A 24,618-nucleotide genomic window follows, 5' to 3' on the forward strand; every position below is an offset into this window, starting at 1 on the left:
CCAATCTCAGTGAGCCTCAGGCTTCTAATCTGTAAAATGGGGACAACAATAGCATCTTCCTCTTATTGTTGTTCCACAGTTCAGGAAAGGTAATATATGTCAAATACCTAAAAGTCTTGAAAACAAGGGAACAGCTGGTCTGGAGAAAGTTTTAAAATGTAAACTAGATTTTTTTATGAGTAACTGTAGCAGTCTGAAATATGTAGATGTTTGGCCAACTTGAGAGAGGAAATGAAAATATAAAAAGAAGAATTAGAGTTACCGTTTCCTGAGTGCCTATAAGGGACCAGGGGTTTCACATTCATTACCTCAGTTAATCCATTTCACTGTCCTATGGATGCTGCTGTAATTCTCATTGTATACATTTCATAAAAGAGGCTTAATATTGTTAAGAGGTGACCTAATATCATACTACTGGTTGTTTTACAGAGATAGTATTTGAACTCAGATCTGTTTGTATTGAAAATATTAGCATTTGACCACCATTGTTTTGATGTTCAGAAAGGTACAAAAGCCTTTCTAGCAAAATAGACAATGTTGAAAATTTATGAAAGTAGTGGTGAGAACTCAAATTAAGTTGAAGGTGCGGCTCTTGCACTTTAGAAACTTTCCATTTGGTTGGAGACTTGCATTTGGATTCTACTTTTTCTGTGCAAAGAAACAGAACAGATACTTAATAAGGAAAACTTACTCTTTTTTTTGATAATTATGGGAGGAAAAAAAGCCAACTGAAATGATTACTTTCATTCCACTGAATTCTGATGATATCCCTTTTTAAAAACTTGTGGTAAAATATGTATAACATAAACTTTACCATTTAAACCATTTTAAGTGTACAATTCTTTAGTATTAAGTACATTTGCATTGTTGTATAATCCCCATCCATCTCCAGAATTTTTTAATCAAGCCAAACTAAATCTCTGTACTCATTAAACAATAACTCCCCATTTTCCTTCACCTAGTCCATGGAAGCCACCATTCTACTTTCTGTCTAGGAATTTACCTAGTCTACTTACCTCATATAAATGGAATCCTACAATAAGTATCCTTTTGTGTGTGTCTTATTTCACTTAGCAAAATGTTTTCAAGGTTCCTACATGGTGTAGCATGTAATAGAATTTTAAAATTTCCTTTTTAAAGTGGAATAATATTCTGTTGTATGTTTATACCACATTTTGTTAATGCATTTATCTGTTGATGGGCATTTGGGTCCTTTCTACCTTTTACCAGTTATATATAATGCCACTATTATTGGGTATACAAACATCTGCCTGAGTCCCTTCCATCCTTTGGGGCATTTACCTAGAGGTGGAATTGCTGTGTCGTGGTAATTCTGTGTTCAAGTTTTTAAGGAACTGCCATGCTGTCTTCCACAGTAGCTGTACCATTTTACATTCGCACCAGTAATGCACAAGGATTCCAATGTTCTCACATCCTTGCCAATTCTTGTTATTTTCTGCATGTGTGTGTATGTGTGTGTGTGTGTTTAAAATAATAGCCATCCTAATGAGTGTGAAGCAGCATTTTCTGGCTCTGATTTGTATTTCTGTATTGATTAGTGATGTTCAGGATATTTTCATAGAGAAACAAATTCCCAATTGGATATTTCTCTTCTATTATGTTCTCTCTTTTTCTTTCTGCCTCTCTTCTCTCTGTCTCTCTATTTCTCTGCCTCTCTCTTTTCCTTCCTCTCTTTTTGGAAGAGTAACCTTATTAATGAGATTATGCATAGATTTGCATGTGGATACAAATGTAATTTCTTTGAATGAAATTTCAGAAAACCTATTTTGCAAAATTAATATCCTGTATCTCTTAAATGAGATTAGAAGAAAGAATTTGTAAGTAGAGTCTTCTGGGCTGTAAGTCATCAACACTTATTTTTTTTTTTTTTAATAGAAAGCTTTCTACTTTTTTCCATGGTGTATGTCTTGACTTATGGTGTTTTTTTGTTTTTTGTTTTTTTCTTTTTTAAAGGATGTTTTAATTAATTAATTTATTTTTGGCCGCATTGGGTCTTCCTTGCTGCGTGCGGGCTTTCTCTAGTTGCAGTGAGCTGGGGCTACTCTTCATTGCGGTGCATGGGCTTCTCATTGCAGTGGCTTCTCTTGTTGCGGAGCACAGGCTCTAGGCATGTGGGCTTCAGTAGTTGTGGCACGTGGGCTTAGTAGTTGTGGCTCGTGGGCTTAGTTGCTCCATGGCATGTGGGTTCTTCCCAGACCAGAGCTCGAACCCATGTTCCCTGCATTGGCAGGCGGATTCTTAATGACTGTGCCACCAGGGAAGTCCCCATCAACACTTTTCGATTCATCTGTAAGATCTTTGTGCTCATTTGTACAAAAAGTAAACCACTCAGAGTTGCATAATAGCAGTGGCAAAGCTAGACCTGGTATTTTCACCTTTTGAAAAGAAGTTATTTACTACTTGGAATGAACAACTGACTTAAGTAAGGTGGTGAGAGTACTTATGAAATACAGGAAATGAAGGGAGATACTTTATAGGTGATTAAAATGTGTTGGTTATGTTCAGAGTTGATTCAAGAGATAATTACACTCAACCAAATCTCTCCATGGACCTAGCAGGAAATGTTTCAGGTGTGGGACCACTACAGGTACTGGACACAAAAGGCAGAATAATGTGGTTCTTTTTTTGTTTTTGTTCTTGTTTTCAAGTTTAAGACTTGGAACATAAGATCCTTTAAGTTTGCAAGAGAAAGATCAGCTAATGGATGTAGGCCATTCTTCTTTCTGCATGAATAGTAATAGAAACGATTTTAGGGATCAACAGTCACACACCTTCAACTCAAAAAAAGGAAAATTTTGTGAAGAGACAAGAAAGTCAGCAAGGACAGAAGAATTGATTTTCCCGTTCATCCAAATGAAAGCATACAATTTCTTCTTAATTTAAACCTTTCCTCTTTTTTCAGCAAAGAGAAAATATGATTTAACTTTGAAAAAATTCTAGTTACACATATTTTTAAAAGCAGAAAAAAGGTGAGAAAAAATAATGTAGGGGATTAAAAATATATATTTTTGTTTAAGAAGGGGAACAAAGAGGAGGAAATAGATGGCCATGTAAAGCATAGTGTATTAATTTTCATCATAGGTATTCAGTTATTCAGTTATTTCCAGGGTATAGCAAATAAATGTGCTGTATGTGTTTTCCTTTGCCAGAAAGTGAAATTTATTCTTATGCAATCTGATCCAAATCATGTGTATCTTCTAGGGTTATCACCTATCCTAGTAAGAGATATAATTATTTTGGCAGGATCATTGAAAGTCTATGGAGCAATTGTTTACTTCTGTAAAATAAGTTTCTTATTAGTGTTTTGCTTGCTATTATTTTTCCAAGTGCTGGTCTTAGCTGAAGTGCAGAAATCAAGTATTGTGTTTATCTTTACCGTAAGGTCCAAGCAGCCATCAGCCTTTGTTCAGATTCCATTTAGCTCTATAAACTTTTGCATTATCCTTTGATTTCTGCAGATATAAATACATTCAGATACACTTAGTAACGCTTGTGTGTATGTATACATGTGTATGTATGTATATATAGGACCACATACATATATGTACATATGTATAATGTGTGTATATTTATGACCACATGCATACATATACATATATACATATGTGTGTGTGTATTTTTTTCTGAATATGTTTATATACATGTTCAGAAACAATGCCATCCCCAGAATGCTCAACATAGGGGAACTATGTGTAGAACACGGCATATTTGGAACACAAGACTTGCAGTGGGAAACAGACCCAATTGTTAATTTATATATCTAGTGGTGACTAAAGTAGTTCTACAAGGTGGGCTTTGGACATATATTTTGTTTCTTAAATTTCAAAATAATTACTTTTTCAAAGTAATAGAAGCATAGACCTTTTCATGAGGGCTGCAAAGAGTAGCTTCTCACGCTTTGGCCCCTGATGTATCCTCTGAGGTGGACATGGGTAGGATTGGGTTAGGGAGGGAGTACAAAAGGAGACATTTAAGGCTTCTACTTCATCCATATCAACAGATGTGATTACTTTCAAACAAGGCTTTCCCTGGATCCAATATGAAACATTTCAGCCCCTGGAAGCACTACATAAAAACTATATAAGGAGCATTATGTCTATTGTTCATCTGCTGATGTCCCCAAATGTCACCAAGGTAATTATTTGGATGACATTTTTGTGACGCAGCTGGACATTGTTACAGTTAATATAAAGTCTGCCTTTGGCAGCCACTTTATTTCCACCTACATCAAACTGTGGATGCATGATCACTTTTCCTGGGAGAATACTTGCCTCCCCCAAAAGACATCTCTGCCCTCAGCTTTTGCTTCATGTGCTCTGCATACTAATACCCAATGCAAAAGAAAAAGAGTAATGTATATAATCTTTATCTTAATATGTATATCTGGAACTTTCAGAGATGTTTCTAAATATTATTCACAAAATACAATAACACTGATACTTCCTTCCTTTTTTGAAACAGATTTCAGCTATCCCCAGGAGTCTGAATTCATAAAATGCACACTGTTAAAACTTTTTGCCTCTATAAATTCATATTTGCTCTCAAAGAGCATATGATTGGCAAAGCTGGATTTTTCCTACTATGATTATAATAAAAATATATTTTTAGAAACATAAAGATTATAGATTTTTCCCACAAACTCACATGCAAATTGGAGCTTCGCCTTCTGGCTCAGAATTGTTCCCAGAGGGTTGGTGGCCAGGCACTGGTACGTGCCAATATCTTGATCTGTGCGGGGGCTACTGATTGCCAAACTGCCTCCATCCAACCTGTAGTGATAGCTCATGGTAAAATCAATATCTGTGCCATTTTGCTTCCACCTTCAAGGACAAAAAAAATCAAATCATGTTTCTAATATACAGAGTTGACCACTCTTGTGTTAAACAACATGCACCTGTAATTCCTGAGACTGTTAAAATGAAACAAAACATGGTTATATGTGGATACATCCCACCAGTTTCATCTAAGATAATTGTCTTCATGAGCTCTGTGATATCAATAACTATGTTATTTTGAAGATCTTCTACTCTTTACAAATTATGAACATTCACCCAAATGTGTACAAAGAGGCAATAGAACTCTTGACATGAGAAATAAAAAGTAGACATTCAGTCAATAAACCTGGCCGCCCTGTTCCTATAGCAGCTTTTCAAATAACATGTGCCATACCTGAACACGCACAACTGATACTGCATAACTGAATGTCAAAAATGATTTAGACAGGGCTTCTCTGGTGGTGCAGTGGTTGAGAGTCCGCCTGCCGATGCAGGGGACGCGGGTTCGTTCCCCGGTCCGGGGGGATCCCACATGCCGCGCAGCGGCTGGGCCCGTGAGCCATGGCCGCGGGGCCTGCGCGTCCGGAGCCTGTGCTCCGCAACGGGAGAGGCCACAGCAGTGAGAGGCCCGCATACCACAAAAAAAAAAAAAAAAAAAAAAAGATTTAGACATAGAAATCCAAGAAAAATATATTAGAAATGGCACAAAGAAAGCCAGCAAAGATTTTACAATGCCAATTTGAGGCTGATAACAAAACAAAAATAACCAGACTACTTTAGAACACGATTGTCTCTGTTAGTCTCTTACTAAGAAAATTAATTTCAGTAGTATTTAGAACTACTGAATATTTTTCAGTACTTCTACAGTATTTAGAGATATTTCAACAGTATTTAGAAATGCCAAACTAAAATTATACCTTAACAAAAACAAATGCAGTTTGAGAAGTTTTTATTTTAGGCTGCAGAAAGTTTCTTGGCTTACCTATTAGTCAACAATCTTTTTATACATGAATTAAGTATCAGAAAGGCCTAACAGTTACATTTATTTTCAAAGAAACATAAGATGTTTTAGAAATTGCATTTGGTCATTTTAAGATGAATGAATAGCCAGCAATTATCTTTAACTGGATTCACTTCCCCCACCTTGCAACCCCTAACTTGCATCAAAATATTCAGACATTTTGAAATAAGAATATTACATACTTAAACAGATACATTTCTAGGGCACAAGCTGTGTGTAGTCATATAAAGCATTTAAGAACAGAGATATTTAAACTATTGAATTAAGATAATCAGTCAGAAAAACAAGTGAGTGGCCTCTTCCTATGTAATATAGCCAATTTCCAAATCATATTTTTTTAGGGTCTATGCCAGCTTTGCAGTTTCTTCCCTTATTTTAGTAGAGGTAGCTAACTGTAAGAAAGGAATGACATTTTATAGCATTATTCCAAATGTCATTGACTTTTTTAGGAGTATTCTGAAATGTCCCGTGGAAAAAGTCTGGCAAATATCTACAACAGTAGAAAAGAAATACGGATTTAGGTAATCTTCTACCCTATTAAAGATGAGAAGTGATTGACGAGATATCAAATCATCCAGAGGTTTTGAACAAACTCTGTCACTTTTAAATTATTTAGCCAATTCTTGTGCACCTCAACTTCATTTTAATAAAGGTAGTTGAAAGACAACAGTCAAAAATAGTATATTTCATTTGCCTGAACTATCTGCCAAATTTTTTTCTAGAGAAATTTGTTCGGCCTCTCGTTCTCAATTTCAGAAGAAGAAAATGGAGAAAACTATTTTTTAGGCCTATCTGAAGCCTCGAATATTCTCCTTGCCAGCACTGTAATACTGTCTTACATGGTCTTTTAACCTTTGTGTTCCCTTTCATTTTCAATGCAAAGGCTATACAGCACTTAGTTTGCCAGTTCTCTTTAATTTTGGAATCAATCACTGAAATAACTGCTGTCATCATTTTATGCTCCTAATTAATCTCAGTAATTGTTTTTCAACACAAAATCAAAGTTGTTGGCTTAGCTGCAGCAAATGAATTTTTCACAGTATCCCCATAATCCTTCTAATCACTATGGTACAATGATTATTAAACTGTGCATGTAGATCAAGGGTTCAAGTCGTGGTATGGGCTTTGTCCTAATTAATATGTTTAAATCAATGGAGAAATAGTATTAATGAATTCAGGTGATTGTCATACAAACGTTACGGATAGAATTGCATGCCCAGGAGAATTATCCCATGATGCAAACTAGGAAATATGCTATAGATGATTATTTTAAGCATCTGCCTTAATATCATTAATTCCATGAAACATATGGATTTGAACTAAAATCTTGAACTTTTACTGGTGAACATCCTTCTCTATTGAGTAGTTAAGAATATAATGGCTGGGGGCTATATTTGTTTGCTGACCTGTGATAACGCACGAGTGTGTGTGTGTGTGTGTGTGTGTGCATGTGAGTGTTTTTCAAAACTGAGCCTTGCTTTAGAATTACATGGAGCACTATTTCTGGGCCCATCCCTAGACCTTTGAAGAACTCCAAAATAAAAAATTTTTTAGTAGTCTCTCTGGGTGATTGTAATGTGTGCTAAATTTGGCTCCATTGACCCTGTGGAAAGACTCCTAGGCCTAGCTTTGACATTCCTTTGCTGTGTATGCTTGTGCAAGTAATGAATTCTCCAAAAGTCATATCCATCAATTATAAAATTTGCACAATAAAAATATCCTGCTTTATCACATGAGGTTGTTAAGAAGATCGAGTGAGGAAATGAATAAAAAGAATAGAAGGGCAGAGTAACTACTTTCATGATTTTTACTCAGAGACCTAGAGCTTCTCCAGACTTAAGAATGTCTTTATGACTGGAGTAGATTAAATTACAGAAAGGAACCTCCTCTTGTGACCAGGTCCAGAGAACATGTGTTAGAAATCCTCTATGACATTCAAAGGTAGTGTACCAGATAGAGAGTGTATCCAATGTAAAAATGATTTATGTGTGTGTTGCTTCATTTTCCCAAATAAAAGATATATTCTGAGCTGGAACTAAGCTCATTACTATCTGATTTTCCTAAACTTTTTAAAGTATAAGCAATCCTACCCAAGTACATTTTTGCATAACCCATTTTCCTTCCCTTTACAAAGCTTCCTGGTTAGATGTTAATTGCCATGTGTTGCCTGGTCTTTTAAAGAATAAAGAGTGATCCTTTCCATGGGAAAACGTCTGTGCCAACTTGCCTGACATCTGTATCTTCTTGTTTTCTACTGAAATCCTGTCTGTGAAGGTGTTGACTCCAACTGTAAGTGACTTTAGAGAAGTTACTTTTAAACTGTTTCCAAAGTTCTGCTTTAAATATTGCTTATTTTCTCCTGTGAGATTTCATTTGCTAAAGGAATTTACTAAAAGGAATAGAACACACACCTTAAAGTCAACTACACCCTCACTTTGTGGATAAGGAATCCAATGCCAGGAGAAAGAAATGATTATTCCAAGGTCACATATGGAATGGATCTAAGTCAAAGGCTCTTTAATACGGCTTCACACTATATCCAAATAACCTCAAATAATGTTAGACTCTGAATCATAAAGATTGTCCCCTATTTCATACACACACACACACACAATCTAAGATGAATACAGTTAACGATGTTTTTTAAAAATAAATTTTAAGTTAGGATCATATTAAAACTAAATTTTTATTTTGTTGCTAATGTGCATTGTCTGAAATACCTCTGCCCTTTGCTTTATTTTCAAGAAAATTGGGTCTTAGTCTGACATTTAAGCATTAAAAACTTGGTTTTGTTCTCACTCTTTTTTCAAAGCCTCTTGCCTATGAGTATTTTATACCATGATATCCGAGCCAAGCTAAACCTGGTTATGGGGATTGGAAATAAGAAGCTAAATTACCTGTCTTTAGCCTCCTAATTTTTAAGTATGTTAGAAACAGAAGCCATTTCACAACACTGGAATTTGCAGTCTCTTCATTCAGTGTATTTCTTCATAGATAATATTAGCAAATTGTTGTGAGAACCACTGTTTTATATCTTTCAGCCTGTTATAAGCCAGTAGACATTTTTATATAAGTACATGATTGACTGATGATTTATCTTATTTATACTTAGCAAATGTTTCTTATTTTATAGGGATTCATACTTTTTTTCTCCTTTCTCTAACAAATTCTGTCAATCTTTAGGATCAATCAAATTGGCTTTCAAAAATAAAATTCCAACTTAAACTGTAAGGTGATCCTTAAAAATGTGTTAATCACATTTTTATATATTTAACCAAATTTTAAGTTAAGTAAGATAACTCTTTATTTAAGGAAAACAAACCACCAACCATGAACTGAGTGAACCAATTTATAAACTAAGTAATCTTCATCAACCAGATGGACTTTATTGGTTTGGGTGTCCTAAAGATAGGAAAGCTTTAATAAAGTGTAGTAAGACACAGTTTTTCAGCTCTTTTCTTTTAAAAAACAAATTCTGAAGTTCTTTTGACAAAATACAATGTAAAGGAGAGTTGTCTTTAACTTTGTGCATATAAGTCATTTAGCTAGTTAATCTAGACAATCTTAAGATCAAAGTAATTATACATAGAAATTTGGTATTTTTAATGGAACATAAAAATTACACCAAGCCAGCTTATTTTGCCAAAATGGACTGAGATTGTTGCTTTTTGTGTGTGATGATTTAACTTAACTACTAAAAATTCAGACTTAAAAAAAATGCTTTTAAAATCCCAAAGCCACAATAGTGATTTTAATATTTATTCAATTTTTCCTATATTTACACTGCATATGCAGTTCTTACCAACAAAATATCTTTATGATTTATATAAGCATAATATATACATGCATATATTTTTTAATTTGTGAAGTCTACCCACAAGGTGGATCAGATTCTGCCTTTACTGCAATATTCTAAAAACTGAAACACTACAGAACTTTCTGCCTTATTATTTCAGAGGTAATATGTGAGGAGGAAATATATATTTTTCTACTTGCCCAGAATGAAAATTCCTTTTCTGCATTAGATGGTACATAGCTGTCTTCAACATGTTTTTCTAAAACCAGTGCTTTTTGGGTGATGGGACATGTCAGTGGAGCCACAGAAATTAATCTGATAAAATAAAATTTCCATCTGGATTAATTCCTTTTAGGGAAACATTTTCACAGTCGTTGTATATGGGGCAACTGAGGCAGTGGCTCCAAATTGTGGGGAAGGGAGTACAAAATGAACTTGTGCTTTATAGTCTTTCAAATTGGGGAAACAAACCTTTTCCTGTCCTTTCCCTTTATTTTTTCTTCTTTTCTCCTGTGTTCCTTCCCTCCTCCCTTCCTTCCTTCCTTTCTTCTTTCCTTCCATTTTCTTTCTTTCTTTTCCTCTGTCAATTCTCTCCATAACATGGCACTGCATGGCACCAATCTCAAGAATAACTGTTCTAAGCAGACCTAATCAATAAGTCACAATAGTGGTTGCTGCGGGTGGGGGTGGCACGGTAGTCATCACTTGGCAAGTGCCATGAGGGAACAGTTTGCCATACCAGAAATGTCCATATCTTCATTTGAGTGGTGGGCATGCAGCTGTATACCTATGTAAAAATTCTTTGAGCTGTACACTTCAAATTAAGTCACTTTATTGTGTGTATATTTTACCCCGAAGACAAAGAAAAAAAAAAACAAGCAGTGTGGTACTCAGAAGTAGAACTTTACCTATAATGGGGTGAAGGGTAACCATTAGCAGCACAATTCAGGATGATTTCAGATTTTGACAAATCCAAAGGAAAAATAACATCTTGTGGTTCCTGGGTAAAAATAGGACGGCTCAAACGACCATCACCTGGAAAAAGAAAAGAATTACACCACATGAAAAAACCTGACCCTGTTTTGAATGCAAGTCTGAATTAGACATCAAGTCAATACATAGTTTTAAAAACATTTTATCTTGAAACAATCGCAAACATATAGAAAATGTTTCAGAAATGGTACAAAAAATTCTTTCTATGCCATTTAAAGTAACTTTGCAAATTTATGCCACATCATCCCAAATAAATTAGTTTATATTTCCTGCAAAGGATACAATAAAATGATCAAAATGAAGGAATTAACATTGATTCAATACTAGCATCTAATCTTCAGATCCCATTTCTCCATTTTCCCTAATAAAATCCTTTATAGCAAAAAGATCCAGTAGAGAATCACAGATTTCATTTAGTTGTTTTCTCCTCTTAGTCTCCTTCAATGCAGAACAATTTCCCAGTCTTTCCTTGGTTTTCCTCACCTTGGTACCTTCGAAAATTACCAGGCACTGATCTGGTAAAGTTTCACTCAATTTGGGCTTCTCTGAGTGACGACAGGGTAGGGGTCCTGGTAGGAGCTGTGTGCTGAGGGTATGGGTAATAAAAAGGGTCTATAAAGATTTTAAAAAACAGTAATAAAACCAATGAGAAAACTGGCTCCTATTTTAAAAATTATCACCATGAAAAAGACTGGTCCCCACCAGCCAGAGTGTATTGATCACATTGTCTTGCCATCTTGTCCCTCCATTCCCCTCACCCACGGGGTGCACCACTTTGTCTGCTGTTTCATTACAGTTAGATTCAGGAATGCTGTGTGCTTCAGATTGTATCCTACCAGATACTGCAGGACTTCTATTTGCCCCATTTCTGCTGAAGTTAACTTTGATCACTTAGTTAATGTGCTGCCTGCCAGACTTCTCCACTATAAAATTGCTTTTTTTCCCCCCTTTATAATTGGTAAACATTTTGTGGTTAGGGACTTTGAGACAATGTAAATATACTGTTCCTTACTGAACATTTAAATGTTTTATTTATATATTTCTATCAGTATGATCTACTCTATCACTGTGAATCCATCGTTTCTTATTTTATTAAAGTTATAATCCATTACTATTTATTTTGATGCCCAAATTGTCACTGATTTGGCCAGCATGAGCCATTCAAGCTGGTTTCTTCATCTTTTTGATATGTGCCTATCATTCTTTATACTATTCTTTACTTTCTGGTACAAGGAAGTGTTCCAGAATCACCTTGCATTTCTCCTATTCCAGCCATCAAAGTAGTCTTTTGTTTCCCTAAGAAAACCTTGTTCCTTTTATTAGAGAATGGTATATAGAAACCATGATCTGGAACTAAGTGTACTTATTGTTATTGAGGTGTTCTTGCTCTGAGGATTTTCAGTGTGTGCATGTGTGTGTGTGTGTGTAGGTTTTATAGATTATATGTATGAATACATACATATAGATACTTATATGAATTTATAAACACATATGAATACATATAAGTATGCATATGTATAATTTTATATACAGACATATTTATGTAAATATATATATATGTGTGTGTGTATATATTCTTATTCCATACTTCTATCTATCTATGGTGATTTATAGTGGGTTTATTATAGGTTTTTTCTGTCTATATATATTTTTTTAATTTTATTTATTTTTGGCTGTGTTGGGTCTTCGTTGCTGCATTCGGGCTTTCTCTAGTTGTGGCGAGCGGGGGCTACTCTTCGTTGCAGTGTGCGGGCTTCTCCTTGTGGTGGCTTCCCTTGTTGCAGAGCGCAGGCTGTAGGCACGCTGGCTTCAGTAGTTGCAGCATGCAGGCTCAGTAGTTGTGGCTTGTGGGCTGTAGAGCACAGGCTCAGTAGTTGTGGCTCACGGACTTAGTTGCTCCACGACATGTGGGATCTTCCCAGACCAGGGATTGAACCCATGTCCCCTGCATTGATAGGTGGATTCTTATCCACTGAGCCACCAGGGAAGTCCTCTGTCTATATTTTTAACTCCCTATTCCAGCTGTGAGAACCCTGGTTTCCACTATTCTCAGTGTATTTATGAATTTGTTCAATCTCCTTGTATGTAACTAACCTCCATTTACTGTCACCACCTTCTCCCCTTTGTGAAGCTCCTCTTCACCCTGTACAGATTCTGATACCTGCTGCAAGTTTTACTCCCATACCTTCCTTGACACCACTTGTAAGCTGTCTCCTAGCTCCTCACCTCACTCATGTTCTGACCCTGTGCACGGTCTCCCTCCTGTGTGGATGCTGTCTTTCCTCTTGACCTCTGACACTCTGTGCATGGTTATATTCCAAATTGGATAACTTTCTCACATCCTTGAGGATCTAACACCTCACCCTGGAATGCCCTTTCCCTGTGGAGACTCTGTCCTCACTCGCTTAGCTTCCAGGTTTCTACCTTCACCACGCTCTCCTGGCAATGGAACCCTCCTCAGGCTTCTCAGACTCTGATAGCCTGTGCCAGGCCACCTCAGTAAGGGCATGCCCTTCTCACCTTCCTCGGACTCTGCCACTCCACTGGGCCACCGCTGCCTTACCCCTTGTCCTGCATGCCTGACTTTCTCACCATTCTTAGGCTCCAACAACTCATGCTGGGCTACTGTGGTGCTCATCTTCCACATTCATGTGGATGCCTACCTTACTGAGCCCCACTTCATGGCATTTGGACTGAATTGTTAAGAAAGAAAGATTTGGAGGAAAGGAGGAGGAAGAGTTAGGTACTTACGTTTTAGGTGAAATTCTGTGTTTTTTAAATGTGCAAATGAATACATAAAGCAAAAATCTCATCATGTTAGAATTTAATTTTAGGACACCCAGTCCAGAACTCTAGTAGTTGTACCTGAGGGTCATGTAAGAGCATGTCATTTCCTCTGATACCAATCACAGCTCTAGAGAATCTCAAAGTTGGTAGGTCTTTTGTAGACCATTCAGGCCAGACTTCTTGGTCTGGAAAGACAATAGAGCTAGTGGTCAATAGCATGTGCCCTTGAATCAAATGGGCTTCAGTGGATTTGTGAAATTTGCAGTATCTTCGTTGACAAAATAGATAGACTCTGTATATCAGATGGTTATTTTGAGATTTAATAACATATTACTATAAAGTATATCACATTGTGCCTGGTACATGTAAATGTATAATCATCAAATTGTGAAAATTACCATCATTATTGTCATCATCATCATCATCCTTATTATTATTACACACAGGGAAACTAAAACCCAGGAAGTTGAATCATCTTTTCCAAATTCACCATCTGCTTTGAGAGATAGGGAGGAAGTTAAACTTAGGCATCTTGATTCTCTCACTGTTTTCACCATCCACTCAGATCTATTTCTTTCTTCCAGAATATTTGCACCCAGGTAAAATATTAATTTAGTAATTTTATTTTAAATTGTAATTTTAGTATACTCCATTATTTACCTAGAAGTACAGACAGTTATTAGCTGTATAATGCTGGACAAGTTATAACTCTTAACTATAAAGTAGCAATACATCTTACATCTTTGTTTTTTTGTAAAGGCTGATTGAGAAAGAGTGAGTTAAACACGTAATACAGACTTTCCTTACTCTAGTACCTAATGAAATGCACAAGGAATTATAAATATAAATAAACAACAAACAAATTAACAGTCTGAATAAGAAAAGGGACAAATTACAATGCCATTGGCTTAAAAATAATCAAAAGAAACAAAGAAACAACAGAAAAAAACATTTGTGCATAAGAAGAGTTTGTCCAGCCTCAGAGGGGTGAAAGAGTTCTTGATGTCTTAATCTCATCCCTAACCTCTGTGAGATTTACTGGTGAAATGACAAAATTCTGAGAATTCTCATAGCAACCTCCAATTCTGGAGTTAAGCAGATTTGTATATACTTGCATACTGTGTTTTAATCTGTTTTCTCTTCTGGCTGAAGAGAGGAGTAGACAGGGCTCCTGGAGAAAAAAGAGTGAAGCAGAGAAGCATGAATAGTAAAGCTGACTCTGTTTCACAAACTAATAGTTTCACGCCTATATATTCACTTGGTAAAATCTCTAAAGCCCAACCTAAAAATGATGCATTTCCCCAATAAAGTATACCTATGACTCTTCCACCAATAATCTTGCTACAAACCACTAAAAAAAAAACAAAAAAAAAAACCTTAAAATAGAAGCACCCAGATATTCTGCTAAAGGCTGAACTTCCCACAATCCCAGTATTCCTTCAGGCTACAAAATGGGGGTACTCATGATATGTGGGTATTCAGCCTCCAAAATGGAGCTAAAAGGAAGAAATCAAACAGTTCCCTGATATGATGAGAAGAACGTTTAAAATTATCCCTTTCTATAAAGGAATGACTGAGTTGTCTGCACACAGTTCCTCAAGTATGAGCAAATGAAAAGAAGTGGAATAGTAAGTATGGAAATGTATTGCAACAATAAAAGTGAAAAACATAGCATGCCAAAGATAGACAAAATATCCAATCTAGAGGAAAATATAACTCAAGGAATCCTAGGAAATTTCTCAAAATTTTTCACACAGTAAAGTAAGAATCTGAATTCAAAAAATGTAACTCAATGGCAAGATGAAAAAGACAAACTATATAGAATCAGATAAATTAGTATGTAACTTAAACATAAAAATTGCAACCAAAAGAGCATCATTAAAGAATTAATAAATCAACTAAAATAGTCAAGAAACAAAACAGATACCTACTAAAAGTCAAATTACTGACATAAAGAGAAGATTAGAGATAATTGTGATGAATGCAATTAAAAAAACACAGATAAGAGGAAAGAGAAGGTAATGGATAAGAAAGATAGATAAAAGATGATCCAACATAAAGATCCTTGATGTCACTGAGACAAACAAATGTATTGAAAGATATCAGCAAGAAAATTTCCTGTGAATTGAAAGAATACACCACATTCCAGAGACATTTTAATTTAGAGAGAGGACTTAACACCAAAGCACGTGTTAGTTAAGTGACTGATGTTCAAACTTAAAGAAAGACTTTGCAAGAAGACCAGGTTGAAACAGAAAATTACTTAAAAGAGTGAAAGATAAAATCAGATTAATTTCAGATTTTATAATAGTAGCATTAGCATTCTATACCAGAAGACAGTGAGGGAAAGTCTACAGTATTCTGAATAAAAGGGTGACTTGACTGTTATTACCCACTGATATAGCTTTCGAATCTAATGACATTCAACATTCTTTAACATCAAAAAACAAACAAAAAACCCTCAGGGAATATAATATAAATGACCACTCTTAAAGAAATGACTTAACAATGAAGTCTATCCAGGTAAAAATGAACCAATATACAGATCTCAAGAAAGAAGGAGGAATAGGATGCACAATGAATACATTTAAATATAAAACTACCACTTAAGGGCCTCCCTGGTGGCACAGTGGTTGAGAGTCTGCCTGCCGATGCAGGGGACGCAGGTTCATGCCCCGGTCTGGGAGGATCCCACACGCTGTGGAGCAGCTGGGCCCGTGAGCCATGGCCGCTGAGCCTGCGCGTCCAGAGCCTGTGCTCCGCAACGGGAGAGACCACAACAGTGAGAGGCCCGCGTACCTCAAAAAAAACACAAAAAACAAAAAAAACCTACCACTTAAGAACCATGTTGGTTTTAGTTATAGAACAGAATATGAATGCCATAAACTTGGATAATATAAAAATAACAGTATAAACAGAAAAATGAGGGATGGGTAAAAGAATATAGTTTGAAATGTGAGTGCTAATATTATCTTCTTTCATAGCAAAAATTCAAGTGGAATATGAGGGGGTTTTTTTGTTTGTTTTTTCATAGATCTTTATAATTTAAACATTTTCAACCACCTTCCTCGCCCCCTAAAAAGAAAACCTGGCTGAAATATTAAGCACCGCGCTATGCACAAAATAGGCAGACAACAAATGTTAATTTATCTTCCTTTACCTTCACTCAGAGAAAAGCTCTGTTCAATCTTCATATAACCTAAATTAAGGGTATAACTTGACTTAATAATATTTTATATTTGGAAGAGTAATTTGTAGTTTTCCAAGGAGTTTTACATGCACCAAGTAACAAATTAAGTTCCTGTGACACGTTTTATGAGACATACATTTCCATTCCCATTTGACAGATGAAGAACTTGAGACGAATAGAATCAGGCATTTTCTAACAAACTTTGGTTCATTTTGAAAGACAGAAAAGCTTGGTCTTGGTGAATTATCATCAGTCCATATCTTATTTAGTCATTTATATTTGTTGTTATCAAATTTTTAAGAGCTTGAATTCATACGAGTAAAATGTCTAGCTTTTGTCAACTAATTGTTTAGTCTCTTGTGGTAAATCCTTAGATTTTTTTCATACTGCAATGAAATGATTAAATAATAGCAGACTTTTGTTGCTTTGCCTACAGTGTCAGAAAGCAAGGACAACATGAGCTTTCTGTACAAGAAGAGCTGAAACCATGTGACAATATAATATCAAAAGCAAAAAATCAAAAATGCTTTTTAAGTACCTTTTCTTTAAAAGTACACTAGACCTTAGGAAAAGTGTTGGTATTTTGAGCAATAAGTGATTAAATAATTGTATTGACAACACCTACTGCTATAAAATCACCTACAATATAATGCTACACAATAAGAAATGTTTTACTTGGCAATAAAGGAAGAACTTTGCAATAGAGGAATGTTGAAAAGTAAATAATTTTAAATGACAATTAAAAGCAAATTATACAGTGTTATTGAAAATTCTTGTAGGGTTCTGCCCCATTTTTCTTCCTTTTTATCTTCCATGGAGTTAAAAAAAAAAATTAGTCCTATGAGCTGACTCCAATACTGGATCAAACTACCAGAATCTAAAGTTCATGTCATCCCCCTGAATGCAAAAAACTTTTAATTATATTGACGGCAGTCACATTTTGTCATTTCTGAACAGTTCATGAACATCTTTATGGAGAATCATCTCTTAACTCATAGGAATAGGCCCTTAAATTCATATTTTTTTAATTCACCTCATTCTTATGGCCATGAATGACTGGACAAAAGGTGAATATGTCCTGCTCGGCTGCTGTACTTCTCTCTCCTGGGAATTAGGAAATAAAATGAAGAGGTTCTTAGTTTCTGATTGTTACTTGAATAGAGAGGAGTATCTTCAGGATTATTAGAGCCTTTGTCTTCCATAAAACTTGTTAAGAGTTAAGAGAATGCTAGTCTAGATGGACCCTCAAGATGCCAGATGAGTAAGATGTGGAGATGACTTTCCTCCCCACAGCTACTTAAAAAATACATCTACATGTGGAACGACTCCTACAGAACACCTACTGAATGCTGGCAGAAGACCTCAGACTTCCCATAAGGCAAGAAACTCCCAGCGTACCTGGGTAGGGCAAAAGAAAAAAGAGGGCTTCCCTGGTGGCGCAGTGGTTGGGAGTCCGCCTGCCGATGCAGGGGATGCGGGTTCATGCCCCGGTCCGGGAGGATCCCACATGCCGTGGAGCAGCTGGGCCCATGGGCCATGGCCGCTGAGCCTGTGCATCTGGAGCCTGTGCTCCGCAGCGGGAGAGGCCACAACAGTGAGAGGCCCGCGTACCACAAAAGAAAAAGAAAAAAGAGAGACAAAAGAATAGGGACGGGACCTGCACCTAGGGGAGGGAGCTGTGAAGGAGGAAAAGTTTCCACACACTAGGAAACCCCTTCGCTTGCAGAGAAGGGTGGTGAGTGGTGGGGGGAAGCCATGGAGGAGAGTGCAGCAACAGGGGTGCAGAGGGCAAAGCAGAGAGATTCTCGCACAGAGGATCGGTGCCGACCAGCACTCACCAGCCTGAGAGACTTGTCTGCTCACCCGCCAGTGTGGGTGGGTGCTGGGAGCTGAGGCTCTGACTTTGGAGGTCAGATCCCAGGAAGAGGACTGGGGTTGACTGCGTGAACACAGACTGAAGGGGGCTAGTGCACCACAGTTAGCCTGCAGGGAGTCCGGGAAAAAGTCTGGAGCTGCCTAAGAGGCAAGAGACGATTGTTTCAGGGTGCGCAAGGAAAGGGGATTCAGAGCACCGCCTAAATGAGCTTCAGAGACGGGCTCGAGCCACAGCATTCAACACAGACACAAGAGACAGTCATGAGACGCTAAGGCTGCTGCTGCAGCCACCAAGAAGCCTGAGTGCAAACACAGGTCATTATCCACACCTCCTTTCCTGGGAGCCTGTGCATCCCAACACTGCCAGGGTCCCATGATCCAGGGACAACTTCCCTGGGAGGACACAGGGCACAGCTCAGGCTGTTGCAATATCATGCCGGCCTCTGCCGCTGCAGGCTCGTCCCACATTCCGTACCCCTCCCTCTCCCCCGGCCTGACTGAGCCAGAGCCCCCTAATCAGCTGCTCCTTTAACCCCCTCCTGTCTGCGTGAAGATCAGACACCAGAGAACGACCTACCTGCAGTGGCGGGGCCAAATCCAAAGCTGAACCCCAGGAGCTGTGCGAACAAAGAAGAAAAAGGGAAGTTGCTCCATGCAGCCTCAGAAGCAGCGGATTAAATTTCCACAATCAACTTGATGTACCCTGCATCTGTGGAATACCTGAATAGACAACAAATCATCCCAAAATTGAGGCGGTGGACTTTGGGAGAAACTGTACACTTGCGCTTTCCTGTACGCTACTGATGAGTTTCTGATTTATATGGTTATCTTAGTTTAAGTTTTAGTGCTTGTTATCATTGGTGGATTTCTTTATTGGTTTGGTTGCTCTCTTCTTTTTTTTTATTATTATTTTATTTTTATTTTATTTTATCTTTTATTTTAATGATATTTAAATATTTTTAATTTTAATAACTTTTATTTATTTATTTATTTATTTTTCTTTCTTTTTTTTCTCCCTTTTCTTCTGAGCTGTGTGGCTGACAGGGCCTTGGTGCTCTGGCCTGGTGTCAGGCCTGAGCCTCTTAGGAGGGACAGCCGAGTTCAGGACATTGGACTACCAGAGAACTCCTGGCCCCACTTAATATCAAATAGCAAGAGCTCTCCCAGAGATCTCTATCTCAGTGCTAAGACCCAGCTCCACTCAACGACCAGCAGTCTCCACTGCAGGACACCCCATACCAAACAACTAGCAAGAAAGGAACACAACCCCACCCATCAGCAGAGAAGCTGCCTAAAATCACACTACATTCACAAGCACCCCAAAACACCACTGGACGTGGTCTTGCCCACCAGAAAGACAATATCCAGCCTCATCCACAGAACACAGGCACCAGTCCCCTCCACCAGGAAGCCTACGCAGCCCACTGAACCAATCTTAGCCACTGGGGGCAGACATCAAAAACAATCGGAACTACGAACCTGCAGCCTGTGAAAAGCAGACCCTAAACACAGTGAGTTAAGCAAAATGAGAAGACAGAGTAATATGCAGCAGATGAAGGAGCAAGGGAAAAGCCCACCAGACCAAACAAATGAAGAGGAAATAGGCAGTCTACCTGAAAAAGAATTCAGAGTAATGATAGTACACATGATCTAAAATCTTGGAAATAGAATAGAGAAAATACAAGAAATGTTTAAGAAGGACCGAGAAGAACTAAAGAGCAAACAAACAATGATGAACAACACAATAAATGAAATGAAAATTTTTCTAGAAGGAATCAATAGCAGAATAACTGAGGCAGAAGAACGGATAAGTGACCTGGAAGATAAAATAGTGGAAAAAACTACCGCAGAGCAGAATAAAGAAAAAAAGAATGAAAAGAATTGAGGACTGTCTCAGAGACCTCTGTGAAAACATTAAATGCACCAACATTTGAATTATAGGGGTCCCAGAAGAAGAAGAGAAAAAGAAAGGGACTGAGAAAATATTTGAAGATATTATAGTTGAAAACTTCCCTAATATGAGAAAGGAAATATTCATTGAAGTCCAGGAAGTGCAGAGAGTCCCATACAGGATAAATTCAAGGATAAACACACCAAGACACATATTAATCAAACTATCAAAAATTAAATACAAAGAAAAAATACTGAAAGCAACAAGGGGAAAGCAACAAATAACATACAACGGAATCCCCATAAGGTTAACAGCTATCTTTCAGCAGAAACTCTGCAAGCCAGAAGGGAGTGGCAGGATATATTTAAAGTTTTAAAAGGGAAAAAGCCTACAACCAAGATTACTCTACCCAGCAAGGATCTCATTCAAATTTGACAGGGAAATTAAAAACTTTACAGACAAGCAAAAGCTAAGAGAATTCAGCACCACGAAACCAGCTTTACAACAAATGCTAAAGGAACTTCTCTAGAGAAGGAAAAGACCTACAATAACAAACCCAAAGAATTAAGAAAATGGTAATAGGAACATACATATCGATAATTACCTTAAATGTAAATGGATTAAGTGCTCCAACCAAAAGACATACACTGGCCGAATGGATACAAAAACAAGACCTGTACATATGCTGTCTACAAGAGCCCTATTTCAGACCTAGGGACACATACAGACTGAAAATGAGGGGATGGAAAAAGATATTCCATGCATATGGAAATCAGAAGAAAGCTGGAGTAGCAATGGAGAAAGATGGAGTTAATTAATATTTATAGGACATTCCATTCAAAAAAACCCAGAATACACTTTCTTCTCAAGTGCTCATGGAACATTTTCCAGGATAGATCATATCTTGGGTCACAAATCAAGGCTAGGTAAATTTAAGTAAACTGAAATCGTATTAAGTATCTTTTCTGACCATAACACTATGAGATTAGATATCAATTACAGGAAGAACACTATAAAAAATACAAACACATGGAGGCTAAACAATATGCTACTAAATAACCAAGAGATCACTGAAGAAATCAAAGAGGAAATAAAAAAAAATACCTAGAAACAAATGACAATGAAAACATGATGACCCAAAACCTACGGGATGTAGCAAAAGCAGTTCTAAGAGGGAAGTTTATAGCAATACAATCCTACCTCAAGAAACAAGAAAAATCTCAAACAACCTAACCTAATACCTAAAGCAAATAGAAAAAGATTAAAAAACCCCCAAAAGTTAGCAGAAGGAAAGAAATCATAAAGATCAGATAAGAAATAAATGAAAAAGAAATGAAGGAAACAATAGCAAAGATCAATAAAAGTAAAAACTGGTTCTTTGAGAAGATAAACAAAATTGGTAAACCATTAGCCAGACTCATCAAGAAAAAAAGGGAGAAGACTCAGATCAACAGAATTATAAATGAAAAAGAAGTAACAACTGACACTGCAGAAATACAAAGGATCATGAGAGATTACTTCAAGCAAGTATATGCCAATAAAATGGACAACAAGGAAGAAATGGATAAATTCTTAGAAAAGCACAATCGTCTGAGACTGAACCAGGAAGAAATAAAATAGAAAATATAATCAAACCTAATCACAAGCACTGGAATGGAAACTGTGATTAAAAATCTTCCAACAAACAAAAGAACGGGACCAGATGGCTTCACAGGCAAATGCTATCAAACATTTAGAGAAGAGCTAACACCTGTCCTTCTCAAACTCTTCCAAAATATAGCAGAGGGAGGAACACTCCCAAACTCATTCTATGAGGCCACTATCACCATAATACCAAAACCAGGCAAAGATGCCACAAAAAAAGAAAACTACAGGCCAATATCACTGATGAACATAGATGCAAAACTCCTCAACAAAATTCTAGCAAACAGAATCTAAGAGCATATTAAAAGGATCATACACCATGATCAAGTGGGGTTCATCCCAGGAATGCAAGGATTCTTCAGTATACGCAAATGAAACAATGTGATAAACCATTTTAACAGATTGAAGGAGAAGAACCGTATGATCATCTCAATAGATGCAGAAAAAGCTTTCAACAAAATTCAGCACCCGTTTATGATAAAAACTCTCCAGAAGGGAGGCATAGTGGGAACTTACCTCAACATAATAAAGGCCATATATGACAAACCCCAACCAACATCGTTCTCAGTGGTGAAAAACTGAAACCATTTCCACTAAGATCAGGAACAAGACAAGGTTGCCCACTCTCACAACTATTATTCAACGTAGTTGTGGAAGTTTTAGCCATAGCAATCAGAAAAGAAGAAATAAAAGGAATCCAAATCAGAAAAGAAGTAAAACTGTCACTGTTTGCAGATGACATGATACAGAGGACTTAGAGAATCCTAAAGATGCTACCAGAAAACTACTAGAGCTAATCAACGAATTTGGTAAAGTTGCAGGATACAAAATTAATGCACAGAAATCTCTTGCATTCCTATACAATAATGATAAAAAATCTGAAAGAGAAATTAAGGGAATACTCCCATTTACCATTGCAGCAAAAAGAATAAAATACCTAGGAATAACCCTACCTAAGGAGACAAAAGACCTGTATGTAGAAAACTATAAGACACTGATGAAAGAAATTAAAGATGTTACAAACAGATGGAGAGATATACCATGTTCTTGGATTGGAAGAAACAACATTGTGAAAATGACTCTACTACCCAAAGCAACCTACCGAAGCAGCCACATAGCACAGGGAGATCAGCTTGGTGCTTTGTGACCACCTAGAGGGGTGGGATAGGGAGGGAGGGAGGGAGGTGCAAGAGGGAGGGGATATGGTGATATACGTATGCGTATAGGAGATTCACTTTGTTATACAGCAGCAACTAACACAACATTTTAAAGCAATTACACTCCAATAAAGATGTTAAAAAAAATGTAAGAACAGTGTTGGGTACACACAAATACAGTATATAAACGATGAAAAAATTTCTGTATATGATGTAAATAAAATAAAATTGTGTAAATATGAAAAAAGAAAAAGAGAATGCTAGTCTATATAGAGACAAAGATTGAGACAGACAGACAGGCAGTCAGTAGAATGATGGAGAGAAAGAATAAATAGTAAAGCAGGACTTTATTCCCTAAGCTTATTAATCCTTGGTTCCAGTTTCTAGTGAGACCTGCCTCTGGGTTCCATGAGTCATTGACTGTACAGTTTCTGTTTTTCCGCAATGGACAGAATGTTGGGAAAGACTGATTCAAATAAACAGTATAGAATGACCAGTGTTCTGCTGCTTTTCTCCTCTCCAGAAATACCAAAGTGCAGATAACCTGGACAGACAACCATTTGTTTTCAGGGGAAGTTATTAGGGTCAAAGTTAAGCACATGAGAAGACCTGCATCTAAAGGAGGACAGAACTAAAAGGCATATTATCCGTGGTTTTACTTGAATTTCGTTGTTTGGGCTTAGGCAATTTCAGGTTTCACAGAGGGTTAAGACTTGAACTCTCCAAGGTCACACCCAGAGAGAAAATTGCTGGCATCTCTCTTTGTGCTACAGTCCTATCCCTCCCAATAAATTTCCCCACCCAGGCTCCTGGGCCCCCCCAAAACATCTTCTGTTACAGAAGTTCAATTTTTAAATTATTTTCCAATTCATTAAAAACAGGGCAAAACAAAACAAGCAAAAAAAGTAAAAGAAAAGAAGATATCTGTGCTTGTTTTTACCAAAGAAGAAACTAAAACCAGGGTGTGTAACCAATGCGACTGCACAGGGCTAGGCACTTAGAAGGGCCTAGCAATTCTAGTTTAATGCTCTGAAGTCACCATCTTAACATTCTTGATACTATTACCTGTAATTTTATGCTTTGTTAAGTCAAGTCCAATGAGTCTGATAAGCCCTGAGTGCTTGGAGCCTTGGCTAATGGGTGATGCCTCCTCCAGCCACCTCCAAGCCTGCCCCCTTGGACAGGTTCTTCTCCTTTTGCTCCTCATCTCCTGATGCCTCAGGCCTCTCCTGGCTTCCCCTCATCCCCTCTGCCTAGTGACACCTCCAGCCCCAGCTCCAGGATGGAGCCCAGGTAGAGCTCACACAGCGTCAGGGTCTGCTGTGAGTGTGCCGTTGTGTCTCAGAGCAGGGCATGGAGGTGGTCATTCCTGCCCCCACCTGGCAGCACCATAGTACATTAGTACATAGTACATAGTGTTGGGCTGCTTGTTAAGGGTGAGGCTTTTGTCCATTCCTGCTCTTGGTAC

General features: G+C 37.3%; 1 protein-coding gene across 4 annotated transcripts in view; it reads right to left on the bottom strand.

The window, feature by feature from the left end:
• CNTN6 (contactin 6) overlaps positions 1-24,618 on the bottom strand; it is a gene marked incomplete at both ends in the record, with an annotated part of 242,731 nt that overhangs the window by 140,960 nt on the left and 77,153 nt on the right. For all 4 annotated transcript variants that reach the window (XM_082638597.1, XM_082638598.1, XM_082638596.1 and 1 more), the window contains 2 exons: positions 4,666-4,841; positions 10,522-10,648. In XM_082638597.1, the coding sequence (XP_082494723.1) occupies positions 4,666-4,841; positions 10,522-10,648 (303 nt within the window). The remainder of the gene's footprint in view (positions 1-4,665; positions 4,842-10,521; positions 10,649-24,618) is intronic.

This window comes from Mesoplodon mirus, assembly GCF_964341445.2.
Source record: "Mesoplodon mirus genome assembly, chromosome: 12".
Classification (NCBI taxonomy): domain Eukaryota; kingdom Metazoa; phylum Chordata; class Mammalia; order Artiodactyla; family Ziphiidae; genus Mesoplodon; species Mesoplodon mirus.